Source organism: Nasonia vitripennis, chromosome 1 (genome assembly GCF_009193385.2).
Source record: "Nasonia vitripennis strain AsymCx chromosome 1, Nvit_psr_1.1, whole genome shotgun sequence".
Classification (NCBI taxonomy): Eukaryota; Metazoa; Arthropoda; class Insecta; order Hymenoptera; family Pteromalidae; genus Nasonia; species Nasonia vitripennis.
In genome coordinates this window covers 5,791,367-5,807,794 of record NC_045757.1, presented here as the reverse complement: position 1 = coordinate 5,807,794, position 16,428 = coordinate 5,791,367, and the positions used below count along the sequence as shown (strand labels likewise).

General features: G+C 47.1%; 2 protein-coding genes across 2 annotated transcripts; both read right to left on the bottom strand.

Annotated features, from left to right (window-relative positions):
- LOC103317659 (vicilin Car i 2.0101-like) lies at positions 1-1,116 on the bottom strand. Its single transcript, XM_031922100.1, has one exon. It carries the CDS (start codon positions 1,114-1,116, stop codon positions 1-3), a length of 1,116 nt encoding a protein of 371 aa, XP_031777960.1.
- Positions 1,117-6,801: 5,685 nt separating this feature from the next.
- On the bottom strand, positions 6,802-7,746 carry LOC116415996 (golgin subfamily A member 6-like protein 6). Its single transcript, XM_031922099.1, has one exon. It carries the CDS (start codon positions 7,744-7,746, stop codon positions 6,802-6,804), a length of 945 nt encoding a protein of 314 aa, XP_031777959.1.
- Positions 7,747-16,428: the final 8,682 nt, after the last annotated feature.

Genomic DNA, 16,428 nt, shown 5'->3' with positions numbered 1-16,428 from the left:
CTATCTTCGTTCTTGCTCTCTTCTCACTTGTTCTCTTCGCTCTTGTTCTCGAAAATGTCGTTCTCTTCTCAGATCCTGGTTGTCGCGGACGTTGCTTCGCGAACGACCTCGAGGATCTTCTGGACATCTCTGCCTTGAATGTTCAGCTCGGCTGCTGTCTCTAGAACGTCGTTCCCTCAACTCCGCCTGATGTGCCTCGTACAATTGACTGCAGCGAGGGCACGTCCTTTCATCCACTCCATTCCTTCCACAGTTACGGCAATAGCTTCGCGTTACTGGTCGAGGGCCCTGTTTTACACAGTGTCCTTCTTGCCAGCAATTAAAGCATGCGAATGGAGGGGGATCTATCAGGGGATTGTTCGGTACGGGCTGAAGATCGCCGGCCCATGTACCGCGCCTCTTGATCGGAAACTGCGATCTTGTCGTAGCTCTATCCTCCTCAACTCTTCTCTCTCGTTCCGATCGGAAATCGTCCCAAGGAATTTGCTCCTGGTTGGTACGTCTTCGCGTCGGACCAGGTGGCGGCGTAATTGACCTTGGAGGAGATGGCTGCCTTGAAAAATAATCCTCTTTCGTTAGTTGTCGTCGAGGGTTCTCCTTCTTCTTCTTCGATTTCCTCGCCGGCGAACGGTGATTGCCGAGTTCTCTCTCCTTTGGCTCGATCACCACCGATCTGATCGATCGACGAAGAGGCTCTCTTGAGTGTTCTTCTCCTTCTCGATCCCAGGCTAGTTCGTCGTCATTGCTGGCGTCAACAACGACTGGCAACCATCCCTTAGCGGGTTGACCCTTGCTGTTACGCTGCATCGGTGACACTTTACTGGTAAACCAGGCATTCTTGTCAGGATCAGACGGGAAATACTCGTCCGACAATATGCTGACTATAGCCTTCTTCTCCTCTACTACTTGTTGTAGCTGCGGGTCTGGCTCGCTCCTTGCCCTTAGCTGCAAACTCTTCGTCGGCTCTGCCAAAAACTCTTCAGTCTTCTCGGTCTCAATAATTTTAACTCCTTCTGTCTCCCCGCCTCTGATCCCATCGTCTGACTGATCCTGGGCTGCTTGCTCGAGTGCCAGGGTTTGCTCCGCGCTATGCCATTTCAATGACACATTCAGCATACGTAGCTCTTCCGGCTCCGGTGGCTCCACAGCTACCACAGTCGCCACAGCGATGGTGGGGGGGCGATGGGGGGGGGGGGGGGCGGTGGGGGGTGGTGGGGGGGTTTTTGAGATTTTCGAAAATAACAGAAAAATGAAAGAATTTTACGTGTTTTGGTGGGGGGGCCAAGGTGGGGGGTGGTGGAGGGGTGGTGGGGGTGGTGGGGGGGGGTAGTGGGGGGGTGGTGGGGGGGAGTCTTGCCAAAATGACTATATAATATAGGAAGATAATGGTTTATTTCAGCCTTTTACATGGCCCAGAAATGGACTTGATTTTAACAAAAAAATTTTTACAATCTTTTATTATACTCTAGCAATTACATAACGGTAGCAATACGTAACCATACCCATCTTTGCCCTATTTACAGTATTGCGCTTCCCTTTTTTATATTTCCATGCTCTCCCCTCTTTCTTCCCTCCTATCATTATGGTTTGCAATTACATTTATTACCTTTACATTGTTTTATCTTAACTTAATTTCGGCATTACCTTATACATTTTTAAATTTATACATTTATACATTTATACAATTATACATCTATACATATTTACATTTTTATCTTTTACATTTTACCTTTTACATTTTTTTATATTTTACATCTTACATTTCACCATCTATTTTACAGTTTCTATATTTCTACATTTTTACATTTTTTACACATTTACCTTATTACATATTTGCCTTTTTTACACTTATACCTTTTCCAATCTTACATTTTTTATTTTTACATTTTCATTCCTCCTATTTATTACAGCATTTTTACATTCTTATCTCTACTTTTGCGCTCTTTCTCTTTTTACAACTTATTTACGTTTTGTTTTTCTGCCCTTTTATAATTTTACCCTCTATCCTTCTTTCCCCATTTTGTGTCCTATGTCTGCCCTTGTCTCCGTCTCTCTTTTTCGATTTCTAATTCTAATTCTTTTACCCATTTTCCTACTTCTTTATTTCTTCTTCCCTCCCAGACCTCTTTCAGTTGCTCTAATCCTATTACTATATTTTTGTTTGTATCTGTTTCCCATTTCCTAATTATTTCACAGTTTTCGACTACGTGTTCCAATGTTCCTAGTTCTTTCCTACATAGCTTGCATTTCCTATTCTCTTCTGTTTCCCAGTATCTGTTTGCACTTTCCACGTTCCCACACCTAAGCCTAGCTATTTCCCTGATGTTTCTGTTCTCTTTCTTTAGGTACTCTGGTCTGCCTAGCGTTACTATCTCTTTGTATCTTGTATTATATCTGGACTGTTCTATTTTCTCTCTTTGCCACTGCTTCTGTAAGTCTTTTTCTCTTTTTATAATCTCTTCTCCTATATCTTTTTCTAATCTTTTCAAAATTTCCACCTCCACCGTGCTAAGTCCTATATTGTTTAAATATTTTTCTTTTTTCATCATGTACTCATCTTCTTTCCTGTTCTTTAATTTTTCTTCCCAGCATATCCTTGTTAGTCTCCCGTTTTCTTGCTTTCTTATCCTATCTTCGTACTTCAGTGCCCTCAGAGCCCATCTTCCCTTTAGCTTTGTTAACTTCGCTTCCTCCTGAATTAAGTACTTAGGCGTGCAAAAATCTAATCCTAAGCTCCATCTCCAATACAATATTAGAATGTTTTCCAATTCTACTTTTTCTTCCCATCCCCATATTTCTACTCCGCATTCCATTACACTTCTCACTAAATAATTGAATAGCATCTTTCTTACTTTTATATCATACTTGCAGGACCTTTCTCCTAATCCCCATACTTCCTTAACTGCCGCTAGGCCTTTCTTTTTCATCTCCTTTATATGATCTTTATAGTTGCCCTCCCTATTAAACGTGAATCCTAGATATTTGAATACTCTTACCTCTTCTATCCTATCTCTCTCCCATCTCCATACTTCTTTCCTTTCATTTGCTTTTTTATTAAAAATCAGTATCTTTGTCTTTTCCGTGCTCAATATTAAGTCTCTCTCTTTTAAAAATCTTCTTAGAGTATCCATCATGTCTAGAATTGCTTCCTTATTCAGTGCTAGAAGTACGATGTCGTCTGCATAGTCTAGGTTCCATATCCTAACTCCATTCGTCTCTACTCCCCCTATATTCCTTTTCCTAAACTCTTTCTCTAACTCTCCTATATATAGGCAGAACAGAATTGGGCTCAACACGCAGCCTTGTCTTAGTCCTAGTTCCGTCCAGAAATCTTCTGTAACTCCTCCTTCTGTTCTTACCCTCACCCTGGTTTCCTCATATATTCCCTTCAGTTGCTCTATTATATATTTACTTACTCCTATGTCTCCTAGAATCTTCCATAGTTTTTTTCTGTTTACCGTGTCGAACGCCGCCTTCAAGTCTATGAATAACGCGTATAGTTTCTTTTTATTTCTTTTACTTTTCTTTATCAAATGGTCCAGTGTGAAAATGTTATCTGTTGTCGATCTGTTTTCCCTAGACCCTGCTTGACTTTCTGACAATAACCCTTTTTCTTCTACTTCCTTTACTGGTCTTTTCCTTAGCACTTCTGCATAGATTTTATACGCCGTCGGCAACAATGTAATTGCTAGGTTCGTTTACGTTTCCTTTTTTATATATCTGTACTATGACCCCCGTTTTCCAGTCCTCTGGGATCTCCCCACCGTCCCACATTTTTCCTATTATTGCTACCAGCTTTTCCTTTATTTCCTGACTACCGTGTATCCATGCTTCATTTGGGATTTCATCCCATCCCGGCGCTTTCCTCCTCTTTATGCCTTTCCACGCTTGGAAAATTTCGTCTGCCGTAATACCTTCTCCCTCTTTATTTCTGCTATCATTTCCCTTTTTTCTCCTACCTTTTTTGTCCCAGATCCCTGTAGTAGTTTTTTAAAGTGTGTTTTCCATTGTTCTTCTGAGATTTCATTTTTAATACCTTTCTTTGTTTTCTTTTTCCAAAATTTTCCTATGTAATCCCAAACCTGACTTTCCCTTTTTATGTTCTCTAATTCTTTCATTTGTTCTTCTTTCCAAATTTTTTCTCTTTCCCTGCATTTCCTTCTCCGTTTTATTCTAGCTTGCGACGTTGCAAACGTCGCAGCCGCGTCGATACGAGGAATCTCGTTCGATGCGGCCAAGCTCTGAGTGCGCGGAAGAAACAAGAGAGTTGGATTGTTGTTGTCGGTGCCAGCCTGACCTCGAGTTCGAAGAACGGGCCGGCTAACCATCCACGTTAGCGCGAGAATGAGCATCGTTGGCGCGAGAGTGAGCCTCGTCGGCGCGCGCGCTGATTGGTCCTCCGCATGTCGCGAGCCAATCAGCGGGAGCCGATGTGCGACTCGCTATCCGCGCGGACTGCCAGCCAATCAGGCGCGAGGAAGATGCGCGGGCCCGACGAGCGCGAGTGGAGAGTGAGCGCGAGAACGAGCGGGAAATCGGGGAGTTCTCTCACGCCTGTCGACGGAGTACGTCGACGTGCGAGAGAGATACGTGGCCTCCTCTGTTACGAGGAGAATTAGGAGAGTCTCCCGAGGTTGTGCGAGTGTGCGAGAGTGTGAGAGAGTCACAGGTGCAGCGCGTTGGCACGAGCAAGTGCCGACGCCCGGACGAGCCAGCAACCATCCGCACGAGAGGAAGGAAGCTAGCCAGTCCGCCATCATTGTCCGGAGGACCAGAGCAACCAGCAGCCTTGGCGTGGGAGAGCCGAGGAAGCTAGCCGTCACCAGGTCCACGAGAGTCAGGGAGGCGCCGGCGGGAGCACCGACGGACGTCCACCAGGGAGAGAGCGAGTAAGAAAGTATTAGAGAGAGAGAGAGAGAGAGAGAGAGAGAAAGAGATAGAGAGAGAGAGAGAGAGAGAGAATGAGATAGAGAGAGAGAGAGAGAGAGAGAGAGAGAGAGTGAGACGAGTGTGGTGCGGGCACACTAGAGAGGGAGAACTCGAGAGACCAGGGTGTTGGTGTGCAGTGCGGGCGCACACCAAGACGTCTTCTGCGCGAGGCGTCTGGCCAGCGCACGCGAGAGAGAGAGAGAGAGAGAGAGAGAGAGAGAGAGAGAGAGCAGTGCGAGCAGACGCGTGTGCGTGAGATAGAGACAGCGCGAGAGAAAACCCTATAGCTGCGCGGCTGCAGCAAGTCGGGCTTGCTTGAGAGAGAGAGAGTCAGCCGTCAGCGGACTGGACCTGGACCTATGGCCCGCCGTCTGCTGCACGAGCGTGGCTCGTGTTTGAGCGTCCCAGCGTAAGCCCTGCGTGGCTAAACTGTGCGCGGGAGGCACTACAGCCACCGTGTTGTAGGGAAGGGCTGGGCGAAATACATGTGCAATAAAACTTAACCATTGTGTGTGATCATTTTCCCCTCTCCCTAGCGTTCTCCCAAACGTGATGATCGCGGTAAAATCCTACGTTTAGAAAAATCCTAGTGCATGCGAGGCTCTAGGTGTTGCGCACCTGTGTTGGGAGGCACAGCGTCGCAAGCTAGCCTATACTTTGCATTATTACTCTCCCCTTTTTTCCACTTCTTATACTCTTTCTTTGCTATCCTTTTCATTCTTGAGCAGTCCCTATTCCATCATCTCCTGTAGCCTAGTTTTCTTTCTTTTACCCTTCTTTCTTCTACAATCCACGCTTTCTTTATTATTTCCTTTGTGTCTTTCCATCTTGTTTCAATGCTATCTTCCTCCTTTTCTTCTATCTCTCTGCACAGCTCTTTTGTTTTTTCCTTGTATTTTTCCACCGCTTCTTCCTCCCATATCAATACTTTCCTTGTTTTTCCTTTTTCTTTTACTTCCTCTTTTGACTTTTGACCTTCATTCCTATATTCTAAAACTAGTGGTGCGTGGTCTGAATCTATGCTCTCCTGAATTTCAAACCTTGACTCCTCTTCCCAAACCTCCTCATTTACTATTATGTAGTCGATGACCGTTGCTCCCCTACCTCCTATAAAAGTGTATTCTCCTTCTTCGTCCCCTTCTTTATTTCCATTTAGAATTTTCCAACCTTTTTCTTCGCATAAATCCACTACTTTCTCCCATTCATTGCTACACTTTTTGTCTTTGCTTTTCCTATGTCTCGTTTCACCGTTTTCTATGTCTATGTAGCCCCCTTTTTCCCCTATTCTGATGTTAAAATCTCCTCCTATTATCACTTTCCCCTCTTCCTTTATTTCTATCTCTTCCAATTTTTTTATTATTTTATCCGTGTTCTTCTGGCTATATACTGACCAAATTTTTACTGTCTCCTTTTGTTCCCTGATTTCTGTTTTAATTAAGCCTTCTGTTATTTCCTCCACTATTACTATCTCCTCCTTGCTCCAGTTTCTCTTGATTCCTATAATAAAACCCCCTGCTGCTCTTCCTCTTTTTTGTGTCCTCTTTGCCTCTACTATTTCCCATTCGAACTCCTTTGGTAATAAATCTCTTACTTTATCTATATCTTTTCTTTCCACCCATGTTTCTGACAGGCTTACGAAGTCTTTCCCTTTGATGTATCTCCAAAAATCCATGTCCTTATTCCATAACCCTGCCATATTCCAGAACAGTAGCTTCTTTGTGTTTGCCTCCCCTGTCCCTCCCTTACTCTTCTCCTCTTCCCTTTTTTTTCATTTTTCCTTCCCTTTATTTTCTTTCTGCTTACTTGTAAAAATTTTTTCTCTTCTTCCTACCTTCCTTTCCTCCCTCTCTTGTTCCGATCTCCATTTCTGGCCTACTCGAAATTTTCTTCTCCGTCCACTTTTTCTCCTCCTATTTCTCCTTCTGTTACCACCGACCTATTCTCCTTTCTATTTTCCCTCATCCACTCTAATTGCTTTGTTACTTTCTCCTGTCTTTTGTTGTCTTCAGCTTCTATCTCTTTTAATCTATCTTCTTCCTCCCACCTTATCCACTGCCCGTCGATTGCTACCCTACCTATTCCTATTCTTATATTCCATCCCTTCCTTTGCTTTTCCATGCACCATCTCTTAATTTCCTTCTGCTTTCTCTTTTCCTCATAACTTAAATCATGCTCTATATAAATGTTCGTCCCTCTTAGCTTGCTCTTATTCTTCATCACTTTTCTCTTCTCCTCTTCGCTTCTTAATTTAGCAATTACGACTCTATCTACCCTACTTCTTCCTCCTCCTATTCTCGCTGTCTCTACCTTTACTTCTGTTCCTAATTTTTCCTCTATTAATTTTTCTACCCAATCCTTCACCTCATCTTTCTTTCCTATCAACCTTTCTAATTCTACCATGTGCTCGGCCAATCCTTTCACTACGATGTTGCATGCTCTTTCCGCCCTATCCTTATCATATAACATCTTCTTCATCAGACTCACCTCTCTCCCTGAGAACGCATCTGACGCACCGCTGCCCCAGCTGTTGCCGCTTCGTGCTCTGCTTCTGCCGCTGCGCATCGACCGCATGCTCGTCCCGCTCCTTAAGCTCCAAGTGGAGCCTCTCGCGCCCTCTGTTGCTCCGGCGTCGAACCGCTCCTCTCCCGTCTCGGCTGATGTCTCCGCCTGCCTCTCCGTTGCCGCCGTTAGCCTCTCATTCAGCTCCGCTACCGTGCTCTCCAAACTTTCCACCTTCTCTTCCATGGCCTCCATCTTTTCCTTTCCACTTTTCAATTCTTCTTTCAGCTCTCTCACTACACTTTCTATTTTCCTCATCTCTATATCTCTTTCCTTTCCTTCTTACGCGATTTTCTCCTTCATTTTCTTGTTCTGTTCTTTCATTGCTCCTAATTCATCCCACACTTTCTTCACTTCCGCCTCGTCTTTGAACGTCACTTTTCTTCCTCCTACTAAGCCTTCTAAAGTTGACTGCCTTGTTAATACTTTTTTCTTCTCCTCCTTATCTTTGCTCTCCGCACTCTTCTCTCCGCTGTTTCCCGCTCCTTTCGGTTTACCGTCCGCCATGACACTCGTGGCTTTCTAACCTTTTGTGCCCTCTTTCCTGTTCTTCCTCTCTTTTTCTTTTCCTATTCACTTTTTCTTCTTGCTTCTTTCACACACTTCTTCTTACACTTTATCTTTCCTCCTTTTTTGCTTGCTTTTTATTTTTTCTCACCTTCTTCCCACTTAAAACTATCGTAACTGTCGGTCTCGCTCGAGACACGTGTTGTCGCTCTCGCGCCCTTCAACCAAGTCGAAATTGCAACACGTCTTTCATCATCTGCAAATACTTCGGATCACGCACCTCTGAAAATCCCGCTACTTCGTCCTCCTCCTGTTCCGTAGCACGCGATAACGCATCGGGAAAATGATTCAGCGCGCCCTTACGGTGTATAATTTCAAAGTCCCACTGTTGCATTTCTATCGCCCAGCGCGCGAGCCTGCCCGTCGAATCCTTCAAATTACGTAGCCACTTAAGCGCGCTGTGATCCGAGATCACGCGAAACGGATACCCCGCTAAATACGGTCGCAGCTTTTTAATTGCCCACAGAACCGTGAGTGCCTCCTTCTCGGTTACTGTATAATTCTTCCCGGCCGCTGTCAACACTCAACTCACGTACACGATCGGATGCTCTCCGTCATCTTTCTCCTGCGTCAACACGCCTGCGATTGTATGATTGCTCGCGTCGCACTGTAACGTGAACGGCTTCGACAAGTCCGGTCCCGCAAGCACCGGCGCCTCCGTCAAGGCCTTTTTATACGCCTCGAACGAAGCCTGTTGCTCCTCTCCCCAGGTCCATTTCTGTCCCTTGCGTAGGAGTTTCGCTAACGGTACTTTTAATTCCGAATCCTTCGCGATAAACCGCGCGTACCAGCCGACCATTCCCAAAAATCTTCGGAGCCGGATAATTGACTACTGGCGCAATTTTCTCCGGATCCGTTCGCAACCCTTCTCGATCCAAAAGAAACCCCAAGTAACGCACGCTCGGACAACAAAAATTACACTTTTACTTATTCACCACTAACCCTGCGCTATTCAACCTCCTGAACACCTTCTCGGTCCAATATAAGTGCTCTTCTAACATTTCCGTCGCGATTATCAGATCGTCAAAATAATTAAATACGTGCGGCTCATATTCCGGTCCGAATAGCACGTCCAGCAACCGTTGCAGTGTCATCGGCGCGTTGCACAGGCCAAATGGCATGCGTTTAAACTGCCAAAGGCCCGAGCCCGGTACAGCAAACGCCGTATATTTTCGACTTTCTTTCGTGAGCGGAATCTGAAAATACGCCTGTTTCAAATCGATTTTGGACTGGTAATGTGCGTTTCGTAGCCGATCTAAGATTGAATCCATATTTTTCATGTGATACGCGTCTTTTCTCGTTACCTTATTAAGATCAGGATAATCCACGCAGAACCTGTACGTTCCATCTCCTTTGGCTATCATAACCGGCGGACTCGTATAATCACTCGCACAACGCTCGATAATCCCCTCGTTAAACATCTCTCCACTCCCTCCGTAGCTACTTGCATCATCATCGGCGATCTGCGGCGGAATTTATGCCTAATCGGCCGGAAATCCGTCACGACGATGTGATGTTCTGCTAAATGTGTCAGACCGTTGCTACTCGGTTGGTCGGCTAACACTCGATCTACAAGTTCTTCGACTCTTTCACGCTAACTCTGCTCTAACTCGAGAATTCCTGCACACTCTGCAAAAATCACTGTGTTACCTCTTTTTGCGTTCTCGTTACGCAAATAAGCATGCCACGCGCCCTCAAAAACACGCCATAACTTCCGACCTAATCGTGTATCTAAATTTAAACTCTCGCAGAAATCCATGCCTCATATAACGTCATGATCGAGATCCGTCACCACCTTAAAATCAACCGAATGTGCGTGACTGTCGATCTCGAGCATCGTTCGCATGATTTCCTGCACTTGGCTAACTTTCCCGGTTGCCGTTCTAACGCGCATATTCGTTGGCCGCAGCCTTGACTTAAACCTCTCTGCCACGTGCGGTCCTACCATCGAAAGCGTCGGGCCCGGGACCATTAGCGCCTTATAGTTTTTACCACCAATACTCACGAATATGAAGTTTCGATTATCCGCGCTTACGCTCACAACTACTTCTTCGCATCCGTCTCCCTCACTCTGCCTCAGATCCAAGCCCGTATTCGAGATATTACTCTTATCCGACACGTCTTTTCTGTCTGCGATTCTACTACTCTCAGCATCGACAGGCTGTTTCTCTACTCGATTCTCTCTCAACTCCGGCTCAGCGGTAAGCGTCTCTATTGCCTTCGCTATTTTGCCTAAATTTATGTACGCTAACTCTTCCTCGTCACTCGAATCTACTCTCTGCGCTCCTGATTTACGCGACTCGCTTCTCAACCGTAAGACCTCAATGCTACGTTTCGAGAACTCTTCTCCCGATAGCGCAGAAAGACCATCACGCCATGTCGATAAAGACTCGCTCGCGTTAATCAACTGACCGAACCCTCGCGATTTTAATTTCTTTTACACGGCGGCCCTTTCGTCAGCTCTCTTTAACGTAACGACGGTTTCTGTCTCTGCCGCCCGTCCCGTTTTCCGGAGAAGCTACTCGCTCACACGACTCAACCCTTTCTCTCAACTTCTCGTTCCCGGTTTCTACTCTCACCTTCGATCCTAACTCTTTCAACGATACTTTCTCTGTACGAATCGACGGATTCGTGAAAACGAACATCCCGTCATCACTACTATCGCTACGCGAATTAGAATTTCTCCGGGGAATCAAAGTTACTTTTTCAATCCCCCGGTCTGCCCGTTTCCCAACCGCGCACGTCATTCTGAACACGTTGGGCAGGTCTGAAACATAACATTCTGCTTGCCGCAGTTTTGGCAGTACACCCGCCTAAAGCCTACGAACTCCGTGTCCACCTTGCCCGGCGCGCTATTAGGACAGCTGCGGCTCTCGTGGCCTTTCTGATTACATGCGAAGCATCTGACCTTGGGGAACTGAGACGCACGATGTCCCACGCCTTGACACGTATAGCACGCGCCTACGAATACGCGCAGTTTATTACCTGCTGAAGCCTCCGCTCCTAACGAGAATTTTGCCTGCTGTGGTGGCTTCGCGCTCGCTTGCGCCTGAGGTCCGCTTCGACCCCCGCTATCACCCTGTGCCTGATTATTCGTACGCCATGCCCACGATCCTTGCCTCTGCGCGTCTCCGCGATTCACAGCGGCAGCATACGCTTCTCCGGCCGGCGCCTTCGACCTGTCTCGCTTTTGGACTCTGTTTTACTTCCCGATTCGTTACTCTTCTTCTGCTGGCCCTTACCTTTCTTACTTCCCACGTTATTTTTCGGCGGATTACCGTCTACGGCCGCGACTTCCTCGTCCTTCGTCGCAGCTACTTTCTGCTTACACGTCGATCCCGTATAAGCTGCCCCCGGCACATGCATCTTATCCGCATGTGGCGGCGGAGCGTAGCGCAAATCCATTTTCTTCTTGCGCTCATACAATCGACCGTACCTCACGATATCGTCAAGACTCTCTATGACTTTATCGCCTATCGCGTCTCTGTAACTCGGATGCAATTTGTGATACGCGATTCCTACTTGCTCTCGACGAGAAGGCGGATGTTTAAAGCGAGAAACTATGTAGCAAAAGCTCGCTATAAAGTTTGCGATCTTTTCGCCCTCGCCCTATGTCTGCTTGTACAAGTCCTCCATTAACTCCTCGCGATCGTAATCTTGCATGAACTGAAGCCGAAACGCTCGACAAAATGCCGACCACGAATAAAATTCGTTTCGATTTGTTCGGTACCAGATACGCGCTCGTTTTCCTAAACAACACGGTAACGCAGCTAACAAATCTCGCTTGCGTATTCCTGATCCTTCACGACACTCGTCAATGTGCTCGAGAAATTCTTCAAGATCCTCATTTTTATCTTCGCCCGAGAATTTAATGTCCCAGCTTATCAATGTTTTAATCGCCTGTATCCTCTCGTTCGTTTGCTTACGGCATTCACGTGAAGAATCACGGCGACGTCGATTAGCCCGCGGTTCCCGCTCAAGAGACTGGTCGCTCTCTACATCTGATCGCATACTCTCGTCCCTGAAAATCTCGAACTCTCGCTCCGAACGCTGGCTTCGCGATCGCTTTGGCTCGCGTTTAGCTGCTCGTAATACTCTTTCTCCTCGGTTCCTCGTGACGCGTTTCCGTGCGTTTGGTCTTCCCCAATTCGTATCTCTCATTTACTGGCCTTCCCTCTGATCCGCGGTTTTTCTCTTCGTCACTCGATTCATCGAAATACGATACGACTCTCTCCATCTCTCGCGGCACGCATGACGGGCGAGCTCTCGCATGCTCGAATGTTTGAGTCCGCGACGGAATTCGGTGCCGACTGTTGACATACATCGCCCGATAAGAGCTCTGCGTCGCGTGCGAGTCTACACTCCCAAGCTCTGTGCCCGTCACGTCCGCAATCGATGATTCCCGCAGGTGCTGCGCCGGTGTATGCCAACGCGAGGTACTCGGGGAAGACGCGGTGCCACTCCTTGCAACCGACGCTCTCGGTCCTAACACGGGGATGCGTGATACCTGAACTGACGTCGTCGGCGCCAGCGATCCGTCTCTCTCCGCCCGCGTGATACGCGCTGGCTGTTCTACGAACGGTCTCGGTGGCGCCAGCGGCTCCGGCGGCCTCACGGGTAATCCTTGTCCCTGAATCATTTGCGCATAATAATATGCCCACTGAGCCTGCGGTGGATCATAGAGGCTAGGCACTTCTGCCGGCGCAAAGTGAGGCGGCTCTCCTAACCCTATGTTCGCCACCGGCCTATTAAATGTTCCTACTATTGGCGCACCTGCCGTCGAAAACGTTGGCGCGCGTGCATGACCGGCCGTCGTCATGAGTACCGACGTTGTAATCGCGGTCGTAGACGAAGTGGTTGTCACTATCTCGGCGCCTGGTGCTCCCGCAAATGCTCTCGATGGCTGGTTATGCACCTCGAATTCTCCGGTTTCGATGAGACGTCTAGTCGCGCTCCCAACGCTACAGTGCTACAGCTCTAACTCATGATTATCCGGGCTGATCGGCTCTCGTTGCCGCTGTTGACGCGCGTTACGCGCACCGTCTGGACTCGATGGCAACACATTAATGCGATCTAGATCCTCCGTCGTTTATTCTAGGACTCGGATTTATCGCAGCTAACGGTCTCTCAATACCTCTATGTTCCCAGCCGTGCTGCAACGTCGCTCTTCTAACTCGGCGACGAGCTCCGCAGCGGCTAGTTTTCCTACCTCGAACTTAAGTGCACGCATCTCGCGTCTCACAAGGAGACGACGCATGACCTTTTTGTGCTCGTTTACCGAACTCATATTTCTAGAAAAGGTCGCGAAGCCGAACAGTCGAACGCTGTTCTCAAAATCAAAACAACTCGGCGCGCCTGCTTACTCGAAAAACACGCCGCGGCGCGCGCTTTCTGTTTCTTCCGAGAACCCCTCCCCTCGACCCTTCGGCGACTCCTCTTGGAACGCACGACGTTTGTTGTTCTTTCGTGCGCGTACGAATTTTTCGGGGGAACAGAAATATAGTTCATGCACAAAATATATATATATATATATATATATATATATATATAAAAAATCGATATTTTAGCAGATACTTACTCTGCTCTTCCACCTTAGATCCGTACGCAATTTTACAAATTTTCACAAGGCAACTTACACACACACACTTTCACACCTCAAAATCTCTCAAAATTAATTTTCCAATTAATTATATTCGACCAAGCCCCACGTTATGGGCGCCATTTGTGACGTGGCCAAACTCGGGGAAATTTGAAAGTCTCCCACGAGGCCCGAAGGCCCGCACAACTAATTTTTATACGTTTTCTCCTCATTTTCTCGGAGTTCTCTATTTATAGCACTTTATTCTCTCACCCGTCCTCCGATCCAGTACAAAATCTCTACGAATTTACTCTCTCTCTCTCTCTCTCTCTCTCTCTCTCTCTCTCTCTCTCTCTCTCTCTCTCTCTCACACATACACTCTCTCGCGTTCGCCTCCGATCCCGCGTGTCGCGTCGCAATATCAGAACAAAGACGCTCTCTCACGCGAGCCACATTGTCGCGACCGAAACCGAATTTCCTCGACGACGCGGTTACTGCTCGATGATATCCTCGCGTCCGCGATCACGCATCTCTCTCCCTCTCCTTCGTTCTCTCTCTCTCTCTCTCTCTCTCTCTCTCTCACCAGCACACTCTCTCTCTCTCTCTCTCTCACGTTCGCCTCCGTGCTCCTCACACGATCACGTCCGCGAATCTCCCAACTCGTCTCTGAGTACATACTTAGTTCTCGCCTCGACGCCTAGACTGACTCTGGCAGCTCGACTCGGAATGGCAACTTCTTGGGTATGACCTTGGCGCAGCTTCCTCTCTCGTTCCCTCGGTTGAAGTGGCCTCGGAAGTCCAGGTCGTCCTCTCGATCTGGCTGCTCGCTTCGTCTTCTTCTAGCCGTCCCCGCGATAACCCTCGAACTCTACACCCCCACAATAAATAACACAAAGACACTAACTCAAATTCTCCGGCGCGTGTGTTCCGCTCGGGCGTCATACAAAAAGTGGGCAAACGGGAGAAAACCACGCTCTTCACCGCTCGCTCCCGCTTCTCCCACCCCTCGGTTCCCCTCGCGCGCGGTCCCATCGGCCGAAAACCGACGCGTATCAGCCTTTCACCGCTCATTTTCCCCGCTCCTCGTTGCCCAGACGGCGCGAAGCTCGGCTCGGCTCGGCGATTGGCGCACGCGCTCTCCTCTCACGCTCTCTCACTCGCACTCTCACTATCCCTATCTCCGCACTAGCGCAGCAATGCCACTCTCTACACCTTTCTCAGTTTCTCTTCTCTCTTCCTCGGTGCCGTCCTTCCTCCGCTCCGGTGATGTTCCATTTTCACGTGCACTACGCACACTCGCGATGTGCCTCGAGAAAAATATCACAAAATTTAGAAGAGCACTGGCAACTTAGCTGTCGCCAGTGGTTCTCGTCGTTTGGCTAACTTTCCTTCACGCGACGTGCAAAAGGCACCGTCGCAACCTTCTAGAGATTATGTAGCTGGCCAACCTGCTACTCTCGCTCACGCTTTACCCGACCAACTTTTTATTTATTCAAACATTTGTGAACCCTGTAGTGTAGGAGACGCACATGCGCCTCTGTTAAGTATTGTGAATGTTGAAGCAAGGGATTATAAATACGGTAGTACTATTGTTAAACGATATTCACCTGTTAATTATATACCACTTTTGAACAGTTGTTTCCAAATTATAGATATTAATATAGAGATCAATTTGGGAGTTCAATACCATTCGAGTTTAGAACGTTGACCGTTGCACTTCATTTTAGAAGAGAATTTTAAAAATGAATTACTACGACACATATTATAGTGCACAGAGTGGTGGTGGGGGGCGAGGTATTGCGAGTGTGTATGTAGGCTCGCGGGGGCAGCGCGGTCATGGTATTGGTTCCTTCCTGGGTGGACTATTTCGACGAGCATTACCGCTTTTGGCGAAAGGAGCCCGAGCTGTCGGCCGAGATGCCTTGAGAGCAGGTATAAATGTCCTCGACGATGTGACAGAAAATAATGTCATTTAAGGATTCCCTCAACAATCGCCTAGCCGTGTCTGGACTGAAACTAAAACGTACGGCTAATGAGAAAATAAGCGAACTTATGGAAGGCTCCGGCTATAAAGGGGTGGTGCTCAAACGAGCGTCACAGTTGCAGTACGTCAGTCGTGCACGCAAGACCGCTAATAAGAAGAAGAAAAGGCGAACTAGCAAGAAAAAACAAAAGCTGTAAAAAGACTAAAAAGTGGTACTGGTGGCAGTGGTCGTGGGGCTAATAGAAAAAAAGAGAGGGAGAGAAGTAGAAGAAGAGCCCTACTACTCGAAACCTTACGATGAACTCACTACAGATTCAGCAGGCACTGAGGGGCATATCAGCACAGACCGTCGGAGTCTTCCCAGCAGACCGGTTACCCAGGGTGTGGACGAGACCGGTCGCTATTATTGCTTATCCTCAATAACATCATCTACCTGGTGCTCACTGGATAGCAATTTTTGTTGACAAAAACGGTTATGGCGTTTATTTCGACTCCTACGGTATACAACCAACCGTGTCGTATCACCTTGACGGATTGTGATGAAATTGTACACTATTCACGTGGTCTACAAGTCGGTTGCAGAGTTTCGATTCCGATGTGTGCGGCAATTATTGTGTGGATTTTTTGTATTTTATGTGTCCCTATAATTGTGCTATGGATTTTTCTAAACTCTTTTGTGGCGACACAGGGAGTAACTACAAATTATGCATGTTAATTTTCCAACAAATTATGAAAAGTATAAAAAAGAAAAAATTTAAATGTGTATCAAACTCATGTTCTTATTGCATTCAATCTTGTAAATCCGAATCTT